Here is a 17,913-nt window from a genome sequence, read left to right as displayed (position 1 = left end):
CCCTTTTTCAACATAGCAGATTTTGGTTAAATTCTTATATGTAAGCTGGTATCTTAGTACCCACTAATGGGAATGGATTGAAACTTCACACACATGTCCACTGTCAGGAGCTGATAAGCACTGTGCAGGTTCCATAACCCTGTTTTGCATTTTTCAGCATAACAACGTCGGCAGGTTGTTAAATTTTTAACTGTTGTCTTAATGCCATCCTTTCCTACAGTCTTAAATCCAAAATGATACCATATTTTTTGCCCACCATCATCAGATGGTGGGCTATTAAAATCACTCTGCGTCCGTGGTTCTGCCCGTCCGTCATTTCGTCAGTCCGTCCGTCCGTTAACAATTTCTCGTTAGGCGTAAAAAAAAAAATTGTTTGTTTCCGGTGGCCCGACCTTCCCTATTTTTTTACCGCCGACCCTAAACTTTTTTAGCGGTAAAATCGGGTCGCATATTTTTGCAAATAAGTATATTATTATTTTTATACGCCCAAAGGGACGTATTATGTTATGACGCTGGTGTCCGTCTGTCCGTTAGCAATTTAGTGTCCGCTCTGTAACTCTTGAACCCCTTGAAGGATTTCAAGGAAACTTTACACAAATGTTCACCACACCGAGGCGATGTGCAGAGCGCATGTTTTGGATGTCTCGCTTCCAGGTCAAGGTCACACTTAGGAGTCAAAGGTCATATCAGTTTGTTTGGTGTCCGCTCTGTAACTCTTGAACCCCTTGAAGGATTTCAAAGAAACTTGACACAAATGTTCACCACACCAAGACGACGTGCAGAGCGCATGTTCCGGATGACTTGCTTCAAGGTCAAGGTCACACTTAGAGGTCAAAAGTCATATCAGTTTGTTTCTTGTCCGCTCTGTAACTCTTGAACTGCTGGAAGGATTTCAAAGAAACTTGGCAGAAATGTTCACCACATTGTAACGATGTGCAGAGCGCATGTTCCGGATGACTCGCTTCAAGGTCAAGGTCACACTTAAGGGTCAAAGGTCATATATGACTTTGCTTTGTGTATATTGCTCTGCATTGCAGTGCTCTTGTTTTTATTTGGCAGATCTCTTTTTTGTACTTACAATAATTTTTTTTTTGAATTACTTCCCTTTTATGTTACTATAAATTGCTTATTTTGAAACTTTTTTTTTATTGGCCGTAGAGAAAAACCGAGACCACTTTTCTATGGTACAACATGGATGGTACCTCCAATTTTAAGGTGTATTTTTACATACCTGTACGTGGTAAGGATTTTTTTGTAGACTTTGAATATTTTTTTTGTGGACTTAAATTTGTTTTTTGAAGTTTTCCTTTTGTTGTTCCAGTCCTTTGAGGCTACAACAGTAAAGTTCTTAAAATTTTGCTCCCATCCTATGATGTAAGCCTTCCGGCGTATATTGCCCCGCTTGGCGGCGCTCTTGTTATAGCTCTTTGCACGAATGGACTACTCCACCGATCGGGCGAGTGGTTTTTACGTGGTAACTTTACCAAATTGAGAAATTAATACATCAGGCAAAATTACCTGGATTGACTGGAATTTACCCGCGAATCGTAAAAATATCAAAACGTCATGCTGGTAATTTTCCATTCCACAAACACATGCGCCCTATCGTAATATCTTATTTACATCACGGTTACTTTTGACACAATAAACGCGCGTGGTGCATTCATTTTTCAATGTAATCGCTTCAAATTTTCAACACCACTTGAGAACTAATACAGTTTGAGTTCTATAACAATTTTAATAAGATATCGACAGGAATGTAGGCAAAATTCTTTAAAAACGATCAGATTTTCATATAATGTTTTGTAAAATTTCAAACAGCGCGATCTTGATTATTTACTTATTTCTTAAAGTAAATAAACGGTACATACTATGGTAATAAAATTCAGACTCTTGACCAGAATGTACAAAAAACACAATTAAAAAATTTAGATAATGAAAAAGCGGCAGCAATTTAAATACATGGAGTAAAACGATTTTTGGCAAACAGATTTCTGTTAGCACGGCAGAATAGGTTACGTGACCTCGTGAACGTAAATAGAAATGTGGTTTTAAAATAAAGCAGTATGATGTTGTTGCGGATTTTAATAAGTTTTAAATTATTCATAGTACATGTATTTTTTGACACAACACTTTGTTAGATATTCTTTTCAAACAATAATGTAAATTCCTTGAGGGCAAAATAGGTCACAGAGGTAGGCTATCCACTATCATCGTTCACGACACATTTACATGTCAGTTTATTCGGGATATTGCACATTCGCTTTTAAAAAAAGATAAAGAAAAAACTTTTTTATTGGTTTCTTCTCAACAATTTAAGGAATCGAGAAAGTGCGATCAGACAGTGATGTGTCACATGGTGCGAAAACATGACGTAATGCCATGACAATCTCGGGCAACTATACCGCTTTGATCTCCACTTCGGATGCCATAATAACAGACACACTTATTAATGTTTTTTTTTTTCACTTTCAACACGGGTCGACGTCGGGTGGATGATGATTATTGTGTCTATATTTTGGGACACTTTTCAAAATAATTATTTTTCGGGATAACAGATTGCTAGTCTTCCATTTTTAATTATTTTAGAAATAAGTCCTGTTTCTTTGATAGGGTGCACAACATTTCGTCGAAACACGTTTGGTCGAACAGACAAATGGACGAAAAGACATTATGCCTAATGGGCATTATGCAGAATGCGACAATTAGTCGATAAAATTAACAGGCCACGACACTTGGTCGAAAATAAATTATTGTTGATAATTACTTGAATTAAACGATCAGTAAACGCCTAAAGGTGTTGTTTGTTGTTGATTCCCTAAAGTCCTTTTGATTAGAAAGAATATTAGACGAATTATGTTCACAAACGAGAAATCATAATCCGGTCTTGGATTTTCTGAAGGGAATAAGCTTTAACATCAAATATTGACTTTATGGTGTATCTAGACAATGTTATTTAAATGGAATTTCAAGTGCTGCTGTCATCAATTGTAATGTAACATGTGATTTTTTAACAGTATATTGTACTGTTCGAATAGAGTTGAGGTTAAGTTATGATGAATAAATATTTGATGATGAATCAAGCTGAGTCTACTTTAATCGAGTTGAAAACTGTAAACATATCGGCCAAGTGGGTAAGTTAAGTTCGACTAAATTCGACCAAATTCGACGAAAATTCTGTTAAATTTCATTCGACATAAAGTCCTATGAGACCAATTGTACACTCGACTAATTGTCCTTTCTGTCTAATATCTTTTCGACCAAATGTCTTTCGACGAATAGTCATGGAAGCGAAGTTATGGCGTCTACAACATCACAATTTATGTGATAGAATTGGAGGTCCACTAAAGTCTGAGCAGCTCTCCTAGATTTCAGCAGTTGGTGGACCTGCTGAAAAAAGTTAAGGTCGAGGCCTGCAGAGTCTTGAAAAGTCAGGTTTTAGATGGGATTTACAGGGTTTTCCAGGGTTTCCACTGGCCCCAATTTTTTTTCCGCCACAAAATATCGAAGTCAATGACACATAGGGGGAGGGGGCTTCCAATGAGTGTATTCTCCAACACACTGTGCATGTTGCAACAATTTGTCATTTTTACAGTTTTATTGTGGAGGGTGGGGGTGTAGGGGGCTCTCCCCTTGGACATTTTTGAAATACAGGCATGAAATGAAGGCCTCTTGTGCATTTTTATGTTCAAAATTCTAAGATAATGGCGAGGTTAGTACCCTTTTGATGAGGATTGGTGTGGGGGGGGGGGGGTCAGGGGGCTTTCCCCCTGGGACATGTTGAAATACTGGCATGAAATGGTGGCCTCTGGTGGATTTTAAGGTCCAAAATTTTGAGGTAAAGGAGGGGTTAGTACCCTTTTTATGAGTTAGGGGCAGAGGGTTTTCCCCCTGGAAAAAATTATAAAATACAGGTATGGAATGGTGGCCTCTGGTGTGTTTCTTGGTCTAAATTTTGAGAAAATATTATTATTATTTCTTTGCCAAAATAGCAGGTTACTTCTCAGCAAAAATTTAAAAAATAAACTTTTCCCTAGCCCCAAAAAAGGTGGTAAATTTACCACTTTTCGAGGTCCATGTCCCCCTTTTCTTAGCAAAGGGGGGCATGAGTTTTCCCAAAAAAACAATTTTTCAAATTAATTAAAAGTTAATTTCAATCAATTTAAACTATTAAAAGCCCAAAAGAGTATCAAAGTATTCAAGCAAATCCTAACATGTCCCCCAAAATAGTCTCTTTTTTCCAGAAAAATAAATTTGGGGGGACGTGATGTCCCTCAAAATAAATTTCCTAGGGAAAACCCTGGATTTATAGTACTAAGACGTTGAACAACCACTTGCAGCTTTATTAATTCACAATTTGGGCATACCAGTCAAAACTCCATTGTCTAGCATTTCCAGTTAATCCAGAATTTTAGACTGGGGTAGGGGGTGATGGTATTAATCTCAATGCAGATCAAAGATGCAAATCATATTCCTGGCCAGTGTGCTTTTACTTGGTTTTAGTTTGAAATATAAAATGTTGGTTGTTGAATAATATTCAATATTAAAATTACTATTTAAAGAGAGAATCCACAGCAAGATTTCATTCAAGTTTCATGTTTAATCAAATATAAACCATGTTCTCCGCAAGTAATTGCCAACTTCTCCACATGAATTAGCAGCGGAGAATGAATGATATAGGACACAACGATCCTATGACCACTTGATCCGTAGATCGACTGCTCTACCTATTGGCTACTCTGGAAATGAAAAAACAACAACAACAAAACACAAACATAAAGCATATATTTATTTCATAATATTTAAATACACAATCAAATGGCATTTTATATTGCTAAAACATCATCAAAGTCATTGTACATTCAGGTGTAAATCAAACATAACAATAGGATGCATGTTTATAAGGTTTATAATCTCCCTGTTTGAAACTAGGGTGGTGTTAGGTTTAAAGAAAAAAAAAAAAAATGCCTACCTACCTACCCTATTTTTTTTTGGCCATGTCACTGGAAACAAAATTTTTTTTGTTAGGCCTTATCACATCTCAGAAACTACTGGGGGGATTTTGACCAAACTTTGTCAGAATGATGTATTGGTACCCTAGTTGTGTCCCCCTGAAAATCAGACTGGTTCAACAATTTATGAGTGAGTTATGGCCCTTTGTTTATTATGCCCCCGAAGGGAGGCATATTAGTTTTCATCTGTCCGTCCGTCCGTTTGTTCGTTCGTTCGTTAGTTCGTTCGTCACGTTAACTTTTTGCATGAAGGCACTTTACTCGCGAACCACTGCACCCAGGACCTTCAAACTTCACGTGCTGACAGTACTTGTTGAGTATATCACCCCTACTGACATTGGGGTCACCAGGTCAAAGGTCAAGGTCACAGGGGCCAACGTTAACTTTTTGCTTGAAGGTCTTTTACTTATGAACCGCTGCACCCAGGACCTTCAAACTTCACATGCTGATAGTACTTATTGAGTACACCACCCCTACTGTCTTTGGGGTCACCAGGTCAAAGGTCAAGGTCACAGGGGCCAACGTTAACTTTTTGCATGAAGGCTCTTTACTTGCGAACCACTGCACCCGGGACCTTCAAACTTTACAGGATGATAGTACTTATTGAGTACACCACCCCTACTGACTTTGGGGTCACCAGGTCAAAGGTCAAGGTCACAGGGGCCAACGGTAACTTTTTGCATGAAGGCACTTTACTCGCGAACCACTTCACCCAGGACCTTCAAACTTTACTTGCTGATAGTAATTTATGAGTACACCACTCCTACTGACGTTGGGGTCACCAGGTCAAAGGTCAAGGTTACAGGGGCCAACGTTAACTTTTTGCATGAAGGCACTTTACATGCGAACCACTTCACCCAGGACCTTCAAAGTTCACATGCTGATAGTACTTATTGAGTACACCACCCCTACTGACTTTGGGGTCACCAGGTCAAAGGTCAAGGTGCTGCGGGGGGCATTTGTCACCATTAGTGACAGCTCTTGTTTCTATATTTTACATAGATTTATATAGGGAAAAACGTTGAAAACCTTTTAATCCAAAACCACAGAGCCTAGGGCTTTGATATTTGGTTTGAAGCATCATCTAGTGGTCCTCTACCAAGATGATTCAAATTATTTCTCAGGGGTCAAATATGGCCCCGCCCTGGGGGTCACATAGTTTAAAATGACTTATATAGGGAAAAACTTTGAATAACCCCTTGTCTAAAACCACAGGGATAGGGCTTTGATATTTTGTATGTGACATCATCTAGTGGTCTTCAACTAAGATTGTTCATATTATACCTCTAGGGTCAAATATGGCCCCGCCCTGGGGGTCATATGGTTTACATAGACTTACATAAGGAAAAACTTTGAAAATACTCTTGTCCAAACCACAAAGCCTAAGGCTTTGATACTTGTAATGTAGCATCATCTAGTGGTTCTCTACCAAGTTTGTTCAAATTATCGCCCTAGGGTCTAAAATGGCCCCGCCCCGGGGGTCACATGGTTCATATAGACTTATATAGGGAAAAGCTTTTAAAATGTTCTTGTCAATAACTACAACATTCAAATTTGGACCACATGTATATATTTGAGTGGCAAGATGAACCTTGACATGAGTTGACCTTGATTTTGACCTAGTGACCTACTTTCACATTTCCGTAGCTGCAGCCTTCAAATTTGGACCACATGTATATTTTTGAGTGGCAAGATGAACCTTGACATGAGTTGACCTTGATTTTGACCTAGTGACCTACTTTCACATTTCTGTAGCTACAGCCTTCAAATTTGGACCACATGCATAGTTTTGTGCACTGGAAAAAACTTTGACCTTGATTTTGACCTAGTGACCTACTTTCACATTTTTGAAGGTACAGGCGTCAAATTTGGACCATATGCATAGTTCCGTGTTTCAAAATGGAATTTGACATTGATTTTGACCTAGTGACCTGCTTTCACATTTCTCAAGCTACAGCCTTCAAATTTGGACCACATGCATAGTTTTGTGTACCGAAAAAAACTTTGACCTTCACATTGACCTAGTGACCTACTTCCACATTTTTAGCTCGACTATTCGAAGAATAAGTAGAGCTGTCCTACTCACCACGGCGTCGGCGTCAGTGTCGGCGTCGGTGTCGGCGTCGGCGTCACACCCTGGTTAAGTTTTTCGTACCAGTCCATATTTTGACAAAGTCTTTTAAGATAAAGCTTTGAAACTTTCAACACTTGTTTACCATCACCATGTCCAGTTATAGGCAAGAGTACATAACTCTGTCAAGCATTTTGACTGAATTATGGCCCCTTTTGACTTAGAAATCTTGGTTAAGTTTTTCGTACCAGCTCATATTTTGGCAAAGTCTTTTGAGATAAAGCTTTGAAACTTTCAACACTTGTTTACCATCACCATGTCCAGTTGTAGGCAAGAGTACATAACTCCATCAAGCATTTTGGTTGAATTATTGCCCCTTTTTTACTTAGAAATCTTGGTTAAGTTTTTCGTACCAGTCTACATTTTGACAAAGTCTTTTGAGATAAAGCTTTGAAACTTTCAACACTTGTTTACCATCACCATATCCAGTTGTAGGCAAGAGTACATAACTCCATCAAGCATTTTGGCTGAATTATGGCCCCTTCTGACTTAGAAATCTTGGTTAAGTTTTTCGTACCAGTTTATATTTTGTGTAAAGTGTTTGACATATGGCTTTGAAACTTTTATATCTTGTTCAGTATTATAGTCTCTATCAATAGGCAAGAGTACATAACTCTGTCATCTTTTTTGGCTGAATTATGGCCCTTTTTGAACTTGGAAATTGGTTCTGTTTTCATATATGTCCATGTTTTGTCAAGACTGTTTGACATATGACTTTTAAACTTTAAACACTTGTTTATCATTATGATTTCCATCTGCAGGCAAGAGTACATAACTCTTGACAACTATTTTGGCTGAATTATGGCCCTTTTTGGACTTGGAAATTAGTTAAACTTTTCATACAAGTCTATGTTTTGCCTAACATATAACTTAATAACATATTTGCCATCATGGTCACACATTGCCACTTAGTGCAAGACTAATCGAAATCCACAAATACAGGAAAATTTTTTGTTTAATCCATTTTTTTTCTTTTGTCTGAAAATCTGTGGAAATATTTTGACCCCATTCTTCAATCAATTCTTCGAATAGTCGAGCGCGCTGTCATCCGACAGCTCTTGTTAAGGTAAGGCTTCAGATTTGGACCACATGCATAGTTTTGTATTCCGAAATAAAATTTGATCATGATTTTGACCTAGTGACCTTCTTTTACATTTCTCAAGCTACAGCCTTTAAATTTGGACCACTTGCATAGTTTTGTGTACTGAAATGAACTTTGACCTTTACATTGACCTAGTGACCTACTTTCACATTTTTAAGGTACAGTCTTCAAATTTGGACCACATGCATAGTTTTGTATTCCGAAATAAAATTTGACCTTGATTTTGACCTAGTGACCTACTTTTACATTTCTCAAGCTATAGCCTTCAAATTTGGACCACATGCATAGTTTTGTGTACCGAAATGAACTTTGACCTTTACATTGACCTAGTGACCTACTTTCACATTTTTGAAGGTACAGGCTTCAAATTTGGACCACATGCATAGTTTTGTATTTCGAAATAGAATTTGACCTTGATTTTGACCTAGTGACCTACTTTTACACTTCTCAAGCTACAGCCTTCAAATTTGGACCACTTGCATAGTTTTGTGTACCGAAATGAACTTTGACCTTAAGATTGACCTAGTGACCTACTTTCACATTTCTGTAGCTACAGGCTTCAAATTTAGACCACATGCATAGGATTGTGTACCGAAACAAACTTTGACCGTGACATTGACCTAGTGACCTACTTTCACATTTCTCAAGCTACAGCTTTCGAATTTGGACCACATGCACAGTGTTGTGTACGGAAATGAAATTTGACCTTGAGGTAGTCAATAAGTCTTGAAATTTGGAACACTCAAAAATGGCACATTGGTGGGCGCCAAGATCACTCTGTGATCTCGTTTATTTATGTGTCGCAGGTGGTGATTTTAATTCGGCTGATACCATGATTGTTGATTTTTACTTCCCTTAAATCAGAGAATGGGAATATGCAGGCTTTCTTCTGCTAATCTGGTGGACGGATAGCACAGTGGTTTGCACACTGGCCTTCCAATCCTGAGGTTGGGGGTTCGATCCCCGGCAGCTACTCGGGAATTTTCAGAAACGCTTACCAGTGTTTCCCACCCAACTAGAGGTTACTGGTCAGGAACCCAGGCAATCCTTGCGTGTATCAGTGTTATACACTGGGCACATTAAAGAACCAGGCTGTCTATTCACAACGAGATAGGCTAAGTTAGCCGGACAAGCCTGTATCTGATTTCTGATCTCTCTGTTGTGGGGGCTTTGTCTCACTCTGTCCCTCTGGTCAGATCACTCTGTGTCTTTACTAGTAGAGGATGAATTATGCGCCCTGTGTGGCTGCATTTGAACTATGTAAAGCGCCTTTGAACGTGAAATTGATCATGAAAAGGGCGCTATATAAATCTGGTATAATAATAATAATCTTGGACCCATTCCCACAATGCCAAATATGGGTATTTTTCCCCAATTTCCAAAAAAAATCCCAATAGACAGCTGAACTAGCTGTCATGAAAATCATGTATCGCAGCAACCGGTTCGATACGGCACGTGCCGGGTTTTAGCTTGGTCATTGGAAACAGAAATGGAATTCAGAACATTTATTTACTACCGTAGAGAGTCATTATAGGCATTAAAATGTCTCACAATTGGAAGTATTATAGAAATAATATACGGAAAACTGATGCCAAAGGCTCGAAAACACTCAATGTTCTTTGGTCTAAAGATACTAGTAAGTCTACTGAAATAAACCAAATCGATGCTGAATCTCCCGATTTAGAACGGATGTGTAACACTTTCCGTGATTCCAAGGCTAGAAAACTTTCATTGTAGATCTAGACTAGTGATGATTAAAACAGATCTTAGAGTAAGATTGATACTCTGTTGAAAGAATGGTTAGCAATTCATGCCATGATGACTATGTACATGTTTAGAAATATCATTCATATTTGGGTTTGCAGCAATAAATAATTATAACAGAACATTATTGTGTACATTCTATGCATTTATTGGCAACTTTTAAAGGTAAATAATTCAGTTTCACTACAGAAGTATTTCCCAAAATGATGAATTTATGGATGAATAATTGTCCAAATTCGGCCAATTTTACGATGCGAAAAAAACCAATTTTCCAAGGTACTTTTCCCCAAAATAGACAGAAAAAGGCCTGATACCCCAAGCTGTACCGTGTTGTACCATACAGGGACATGCATCGTATCGTACACCTTGCCATCCAACGATATATCGTTACACCCTTAGTCAATAATAAAGTTGCACTACAAAGTTTATGAACAGTTTCCATGGTCAAAGGATGCCAAAATCACACACAGAGGATACATAATTGCATGGAAATAGCTGAATGTTGTCACGGGTCCAATACCTTAAATATTGATAGAATTATTAAGTGCAACTGCACTTTAAGTCAAGAACAAGAATAACATTTCTTGGGCTCAGCGTGAAACCATTATAATTTATTATATTGGTGAAGAGCGGCAATAGATGATCCTATTGATTTTAAAGTCAAAGTCAAAGTAACTATTAGTACAACAATGTTCTTGGCTGTATCTTTTGACCTACGACCCTCAAACTTGTTGGGCATAATGCTCATGGTCAATGAATGCCCCTAAATAATATTGATTTTCAGGTCAGGGGTTATGTAGTTAACAGTTACAGTGACCATTAGTTAAAAAAGAACATTCACCAAGGATGAAGTTTCTTGTTCTGCGAAGTAGTCAGACGTTTTATGTGATGGTCTGACATTCATCCATCTCAGGAATCTGTTTATAATAAATTTTTTTTCTGCTCAATAACTTCAGAATGCTTTGACCTGTGATTCTCAACTTTATAGGATCTTTATTTCAGAGGTATAATGTGTTGCTCAGTGGTGTTCTTGTTGTAAAATTGATCCACTTTGTTCCCATGCTTATGTTATATGATTGTCGTTTTCCTTTTCTCATTTTAGATTGTGATTGCTTGCTGTGGCACAAAAGGGAGTATTGAAATGGGAAGTCTAAATAAACTGGAGGATGATGTCCAGTGGTTTAGAGTAGATATTCCAGAGAATACTGAAAGACTTACATCACTTCAAAGAATAAGGATATTGTCAAAGAAAACCAGAAAAAACAATAGGATTTTTGTCCACTGTAAAGATGACAAAGCTTTCTTTAAGTTTCTAGGAGAAAGTTCAACTTTCAGTTTATTTGAGGGAAAGGAACTGACCAGTGATCCTGAAGTATTTGAATATTTCATAGTACAGGATGGTAGAGAGATACTGGTTTGTGAAAATAATGGGGAATTATTTGAAAACATGTTCCCAAAAGGCAGAGGAAGAAAAATAAAGTATACAGCTTTGCTTGAAAGGACTGTAACAGTTAAAGAAATGAATTTGTATCACCCAAAGTCTGAATTTACCAAGTGTGTAAATTACAAGGTTGATTTTAAACATGAACTCAACAAAATGTGCATCAGTGATAACATACAATGCCTGAAACCTTCTGAGACTAATCATATAAATGTTGCAGCAATTCTTTTGAAGACTGGTACAAACGTGCTTGATGACACAGAAGATCCAGCGTTTGGAATGTTTGGCACCACGGGCAAGAAAGTCAAATATAGAGATTTTTCAAGATGTAAACCTGCAAGAAAGCAGTATGAACTGGGAAAGGAGGCAGCTGTAGATAATATTTCGGGCAAACAAGAAGTTGAACCATGCTTTTATGCATATCCTGCTGGAAATGTGAAAACCTCAGATGAAGGTACATCATTAATAAAGACTTTACCATGTTTAGAACCTGACCCTGAACTGAAAGAGAAATATCAGCAATCACAACCAGATGAATGTTTGGATACTGCATCAAAGCAGACTGACTTTAATTTTGCGGTTGAACATGGAGAACTTTCTATAAAATCTGAAGATGGCTCAAGAGGAACACAGAAAAGGCTTTCAAAGGACAAAAAGAAAAATACAACTGAATTAGACATATTTGTAGAAAGTGATAAATTAGATTCAAGTAAGAAAGCAGAAAGAAAGAGAAAATCTACAGCTAAAAGTAAGTTATCCAGAAAAGTTGCTAAAAGCAAAGGTAGGGGTTTTAAGAAGAGGAAAAAAAATAGCAAAAAACGAAGAAAAAAGTCCAGACGTAAAAGAAAGAAACAATTTAAAAATAGAAATGATTCATCAAAAAAACATACCAGAATATATAAAGAGCAGGAGAAGAAGTTGAGAGAGTTAACTGATCTATGCTGCTGTAAAATGCCCCTTGAGGTGAATGCTTACTTATACCCTATCAGAAGAGAAAGGGAAGGTGGGGCATCTCATAATCCGGAAAATCACACAGTTGGAAATGCAGATGCTGAAGAAATCCCAAATCAGTCTACAACTGGGGCTACAGATGATGAAACCCAGCAACCTGCCGCAGAGCTGTCTCCAACAGAGGGATTGAATGACAATGTCCAAGTCTCTAACCTGCCTGAGCCTGAAGTTACTAACAATGACCTTGAATATGGACAGATCCTGACATCAGCAGACTCAATATTTCAGAACAATACTCGTATCCAAACCACAAACCTGGCGACTGCAGATGCAGAGAGGAGTTTAGTAAATAGACTCGGTGGAGAGTTACATGAAAGCAGATCCAGCCAACCCCAGGCACCACCAAGATACCATCAGTTTGCTGATCAACCTTCACGACAGAGGTCCTTCTCAAACTGGCCTTCCACAACTGGGCAGAATCCATCTAGAATGGTAGCTAATGGATTCTTTTACACAGGTTTGCATACACTGTTCTTTTTTGATTACCTGTAAAATTTTCAAAAAGGGTATAGGTTTTTTTTTTTGTTGTTGTTTTTGCTTTTGGAGGGGTAGGGGTCGAAGTGGAGGGCACTGGGAGAAGGAGAAGCCATTTTCCCCTTGCACATGTATGGATGTGACATCTGAATGTCCAAATGCCATTGGCCAAAGGAAAGGTCCACAAAATTGATTTGATAGTTCTACTGTAAGTGTTAGGTGAATCAGTGTTTTTGGAGAATTGGTAATGTATATATTTGCTGGCAGGCTTACACAATAACTTTTAGATTAGGCGTAAAAAAAAAAGTTGTTTGTTTCCGGTGACCCGACCTACCCTATTTTTTTACCGCCGACCCTAAATCTTTTTAGCGGTAAAATCGGGCCGCATATTTTTGCAAATAAGTATATTATTATTTTTATAGCTCTTTGCACGAATGGACTACTCCACCGATCGGGCGAGTGTTTTTTTCTTGGTAACTTTACCAAATTGAGAAATTACATCAGTCAAAATTACCTGGATTGACTGGAATTTACCCGCGAATCGTAAAATATCAAAACGTCGTGCTGGTAATTTTCCATTCCACAAGCACGTGCGCCCTATCGTAATATTCGCGGTTACTTTTGACACAAAAAACGCGCATAGTGCATTCATTTTTTAATATAATCGCTTCAGATTTTCAACACCGCTTGAGAACTAATACAGTCTGAGTTCTATAACAATTTTAATAGGATATCCACAGGAATGTAGGCAAAATTCTTTAAAAACGATCAAATTTTCATATGTTTTGTAAAATTTCCAACAGCGTGATCTTGATTATTTACTTCTTTCTTAAAGTAAATAAACGGTACATACTATGGTAATAAAATTCAGACTTTTGACCAGAATGTACAAAAAACACAATTAAAAAATCTTAAATAATGAAAAAGCGGCAGCAATTTAAATACATGGAGTAAAACGATTTTTGGCAAACAGATTTCTGTTAGCACGGCAGAATAGGTTACGTGACCTCGTGAACGTAAATAGAAATGTGGTTTTAAAATAAAGCAGTATGATGTTGTTGCGGATTTTAATAAGTTTTAAATTATTCATTGTACATGTATTTTTTGACACAACACTTTGTTAGATATTCTTTTCAAACAATAAAATTCCTTGAGGGCAAATAGGTCACAGAGGTAGGCTATCCACTATCATCGTTCAGGGTTTTTTGACACATTAATGTCAGTTTTTTCGGGATATTGCACATTCGCTTTAAAAAAAAAGATAAAGAAAAAACTTTTTTATTGATTTCTTCTCAACAATTTAAGGAATCGAGAAAGTACGATTAGACAGGGATGTGTCACATGGCGCGAAACATGACGTAATGCCATGACAATTCGGGCAAATATACCGCTTTGATCTCCACTTCAGATGCCATAATAACGACACACTTCTTTTAGCTCTTTGAGGGGGGTTTTTAATTTGATGATGAAAAAAAGGCTAATTACTTAGTTATCTCAGAATAATTACCGATAATTGTTTTTGTTTTTTTTCACTTTCAACAGGGTCGCGTCGGGTGGATGATGATTATTGTGTCCATATTTTGGGACCGTTACAAAATAATTATTTTTCGGGATAACAGATTGCTAGTTTCCATTTTAATTATTTTAGAAATAGCCCTTTTTCTTTGTGTCAATTGAAGTTATGACGTTTGGAGGTCCACTAAAGTCTGAGCGGTTTCTACTTGATTCGCAGTTGGTGGACCTGCTGAAAAGTTAAGGTCGATGCCTGCAGAGGCTTGAAAAGTCAGGTTTTAGATGGGATTTATATAGTAGTAAGACGTTGAACAACCATTTGCAGTTTTAATAATTCAAAATTGGGCATACCAGTCAAAATTTCATTGTCTGGCATTTCCATTTTATCCAGAATTTTAGACTGGGGTAGGGGTGATGGTATTAATCTCAATGCAGATCAAAGATGCAATTCATATTCCTGGCCAGTGTGCTTTTATTTGGTTTTAGTTTGAAATAAAATTTTGGGTTTGTTGAATAATATTCAATTTTAAAAGGAGAATCCACAGAAGTTTATTCAAGTTTCAGTTTTTTAAAAAACCAGTTCTTGCAAGTAATTCCCCTTTTCCCCAAATAAATTTAAGGGCGGAGAATAAAATTGATATAGGAACAACGATCCTAGACCACTTGATGTAGATCGTCTGCTCTCCCTTGGCTATGGATGAAGGGGTTTTTTTGGGATTTATAGTAGTAGTGAGACTTTTGAACAACCTTTTGAGCTTTAATAATTCAAATTTGGGGCCCATACCGTCAAAACTTCTTTTGGGTTTTCCATTTAACCCAGAATTTTAGACGGGGTTTGGGGGTGTGGTTAATCTCAATGCAGATCAAAGATGCAAATCATTTTCCCTGGCCAGGTGCTTTTATTTGGGTTTTTAGTTTGAAATTAAATGTTGGTTGTTGAATATAAATTCAATATTAAAATTATATTATTTAAGAGAGAATCCACAGCAAGATTTCATTCAAATTTCACGTTTAATTAAATATAAACCATGTTCTCTGCAAGTAATTGCCAACTTCTCCACATGATTAGCGGGGGAAATGAATGATATAGGACACAACGATCCTTTTGACCACTTGTCTGTAGATCGTCGCTCTACCTTGAGTAATCGGATGGGCTTATAAATCTGGAAATGAAAAAACAAAAACAAAACGCAATCATGTAAAGCAAATATTTATTTCATAATATTTAAATACACAATCAAATGGCATTTTTTATTGCTAAAACATCAAAGTCATTGTACATCCGGTGTTTTTAAATCAAACATAACAATGGATGCATGTTTATATAGGTTTATAATCTCCCTGTTTGAAACTACAATAGTGTTAGGTTAAAAAAAAAAAAAAAAAAAAAAAAAAAAAGCCTACCTACCTACCCTATTTTTTGGGCCATGTCATGGAAACAAACATTTTTAGCTCACATGTCACAAAGTGACATGTGTGGCTTTTGTGATGGCGCAGCGTCCGTCGTCCGTGCGTAAAATTTTGCTTGTGCCTCTCTAGAGGTTCATTTTTCATGGGATCTTTAGAAAGTGGTCAGAATTTTCATCTTGATGATATTCAGGTCAAGTTCGAAACGGGGTCACGTGCGGTCAAAAACTAGGTAGTAGGTCTAAAATAGAAAAAACCTTGTGACCTCTCTAGGGGCCATATTTTTCACAAGATCTTCATGAAAATTGGGTCGAATGTTTACCTTGATGATATCTAGGTCAAATTCGAAAATGGGGTCACGTGCCATCAAAAACTAGGTCAGTAGGTCAAATAATTGAAAACCTTGTGGACCTCTCTAGAGGCCATATTTTTCAAAGGGGTTGTATGAAAGTTGGTCTGAATGTTCATCTTGTGATATCTAGGTCAAGTTCGAAATGGGTCAGCTGCGGTCAAAAACTAGGTCATTAGGTTCTTAAAAAAGAAAAACCTTGTTACTCTGTAGAGGTCTTTCTTTTGAATGGATTTTTCATGAAAATTGGTCAGAAAGTTCTCTTGATGATATCTAGGTCAAGTTCGAAACTGGGTCACGTGCCTTCAATAACTAGGTCAGTAGTGTCAATTTAATAAAAAAAACATTGTGACTCTCTAGAGGCCATATTTTTAAGGGATCTGATTTGAAGGTTGGTCTGAATGTTCATCTGATGACTATCTTGGCCAAGTTCGAAACTGGGTTCAACTTGTGGGTAAAAACTAGGTCAGTAGGTCTAAAAATAGAAAAACCTTGCGACTGTCTACGGAGGCCTTACTTTTGAAATGGATTCTTCATGAATATTGGTCAGAATGTTTTCACCTTGATGATATATAGGTCTAGTTTTAAACTGAGGTCACGTGCCATCAATAACTAGGTCAGTGGTCAAATAATGGAAAAACCTTGTGACTCTCTGGAGGCCATATTTTTCATGGGATATCTGTTTGAAGTTTGGACTGATTGTTCATCTTTTTATGTTATCTAGGTCAGGTTCAAAAAACTGGTCACTGAGCTCAAAAAACTTTGGCACTATGTTCAAATAATGGAAAAAAAACAACGTCATATCAGTTCATAACTGGGGTCAGGTTTGGACTGGGTGAGCGATTCAGGACCATCATGGTCCTCTTGTTTTTTTTAGGCCTTAACTGTGAAGTCATTCAAATGTGCGGGCTTGAAATTTGACCAAAATGACTACTTCAGGGGGACATTACTTTGTTTCCTACGAATGAAATGAAATGTCCAATTTGTTTGTTAATTGGGATTTTTTTAAAGTGGATTCAACAATCACCCCTAATACATTTTGTAAATGATTAATTAGACATTGTACCTGGACAAAATTATGATTTCACAACTTCTTGTTGATTTTTCTGCTTATCTAACCAGTAGTTTCTCCTTCGTACTTTTTTTCTAGTGAAGGCAAGCACTTTGGCAGTGACACAAAACTTCAGGTTAGCTCATAATTATGATTACACAAGTCAGACTTGGAAGCAGGCAGGTTTACAAGCTCCCATATTTAAACATTCAAACTCGGGTCTATGTCATGTTTGATTGATGAAATCAATGTTTACAACATTTTGTGCTCGGTTAAATGAAATTATCTTCCGTGGAACCATCTTAAACTTTCTGTGGTTGTGAAACTGATGCAAGAAAGTGTTTTCTTTTATTTTCACATTCTTAAACAGTAAGTTGCAATTTTTATACGCCCGTTTGAAAAACGGGACGTATTATGCGGAATGCACTGGCGGGCAGGCGGCGTCCAAAGATTTGTCCGGAGCATATCTTCTACTTACATGAGGGTTTTGATGAAACTTGGCACTGTTGTTCTCCATCATGTGACGGAGTCAAGTGTCTTGCGCAAGGAAAACCAGGTACCTAGGTCTAAGGTCAAGGTCACACTTAGAGGTCTAAGGTCAAATTCAGAATGACTTTGTCCGGTGCATATCGTCTTCATGGCATGAGGGATTTTTGATG

General features: G+C 37.4%; 1 protein-coding gene across 1 annotated transcript in view; it reads left to right on the top strand.

Moving 5' to 3' along the window:
* Positions 1-11,111: 11,111 nt before the first annotated feature.
* The window catches only part of LOC128552600 (uncharacterized), a gene marked incomplete at both ends in the record, with an annotated part of 50,575 nt that continues 43,773 nt past the window's right edge, over positions 11,112-17,913 (top strand). The window contains one exon of the mRNA XM_053533649.1: positions 11,112-12,918. Within this exon, the coding sequence (XP_053389624.1) occupies positions 11,112-12,918 (1,807 nt within the window). The remainder of the gene's footprint in view (positions 12,919-17,913) is intronic.

This window comes from Mercenaria mercenaria, unplaced genomic scaffold (genome assembly GCF_021730395.1).
Source record: "Mercenaria mercenaria strain notata unplaced genomic scaffold, MADL_Memer_1 contig_2939, whole genome shotgun sequence".
Classification (NCBI taxonomy): Eukaryota; Metazoa; Mollusca; class Bivalvia; order Venerida; family Veneridae; genus Mercenaria; species Mercenaria mercenaria.
Note: the sequence above shows the minus strand (reverse complement) of the source record. Positions and strands in the feature narration are given on the sequence as shown.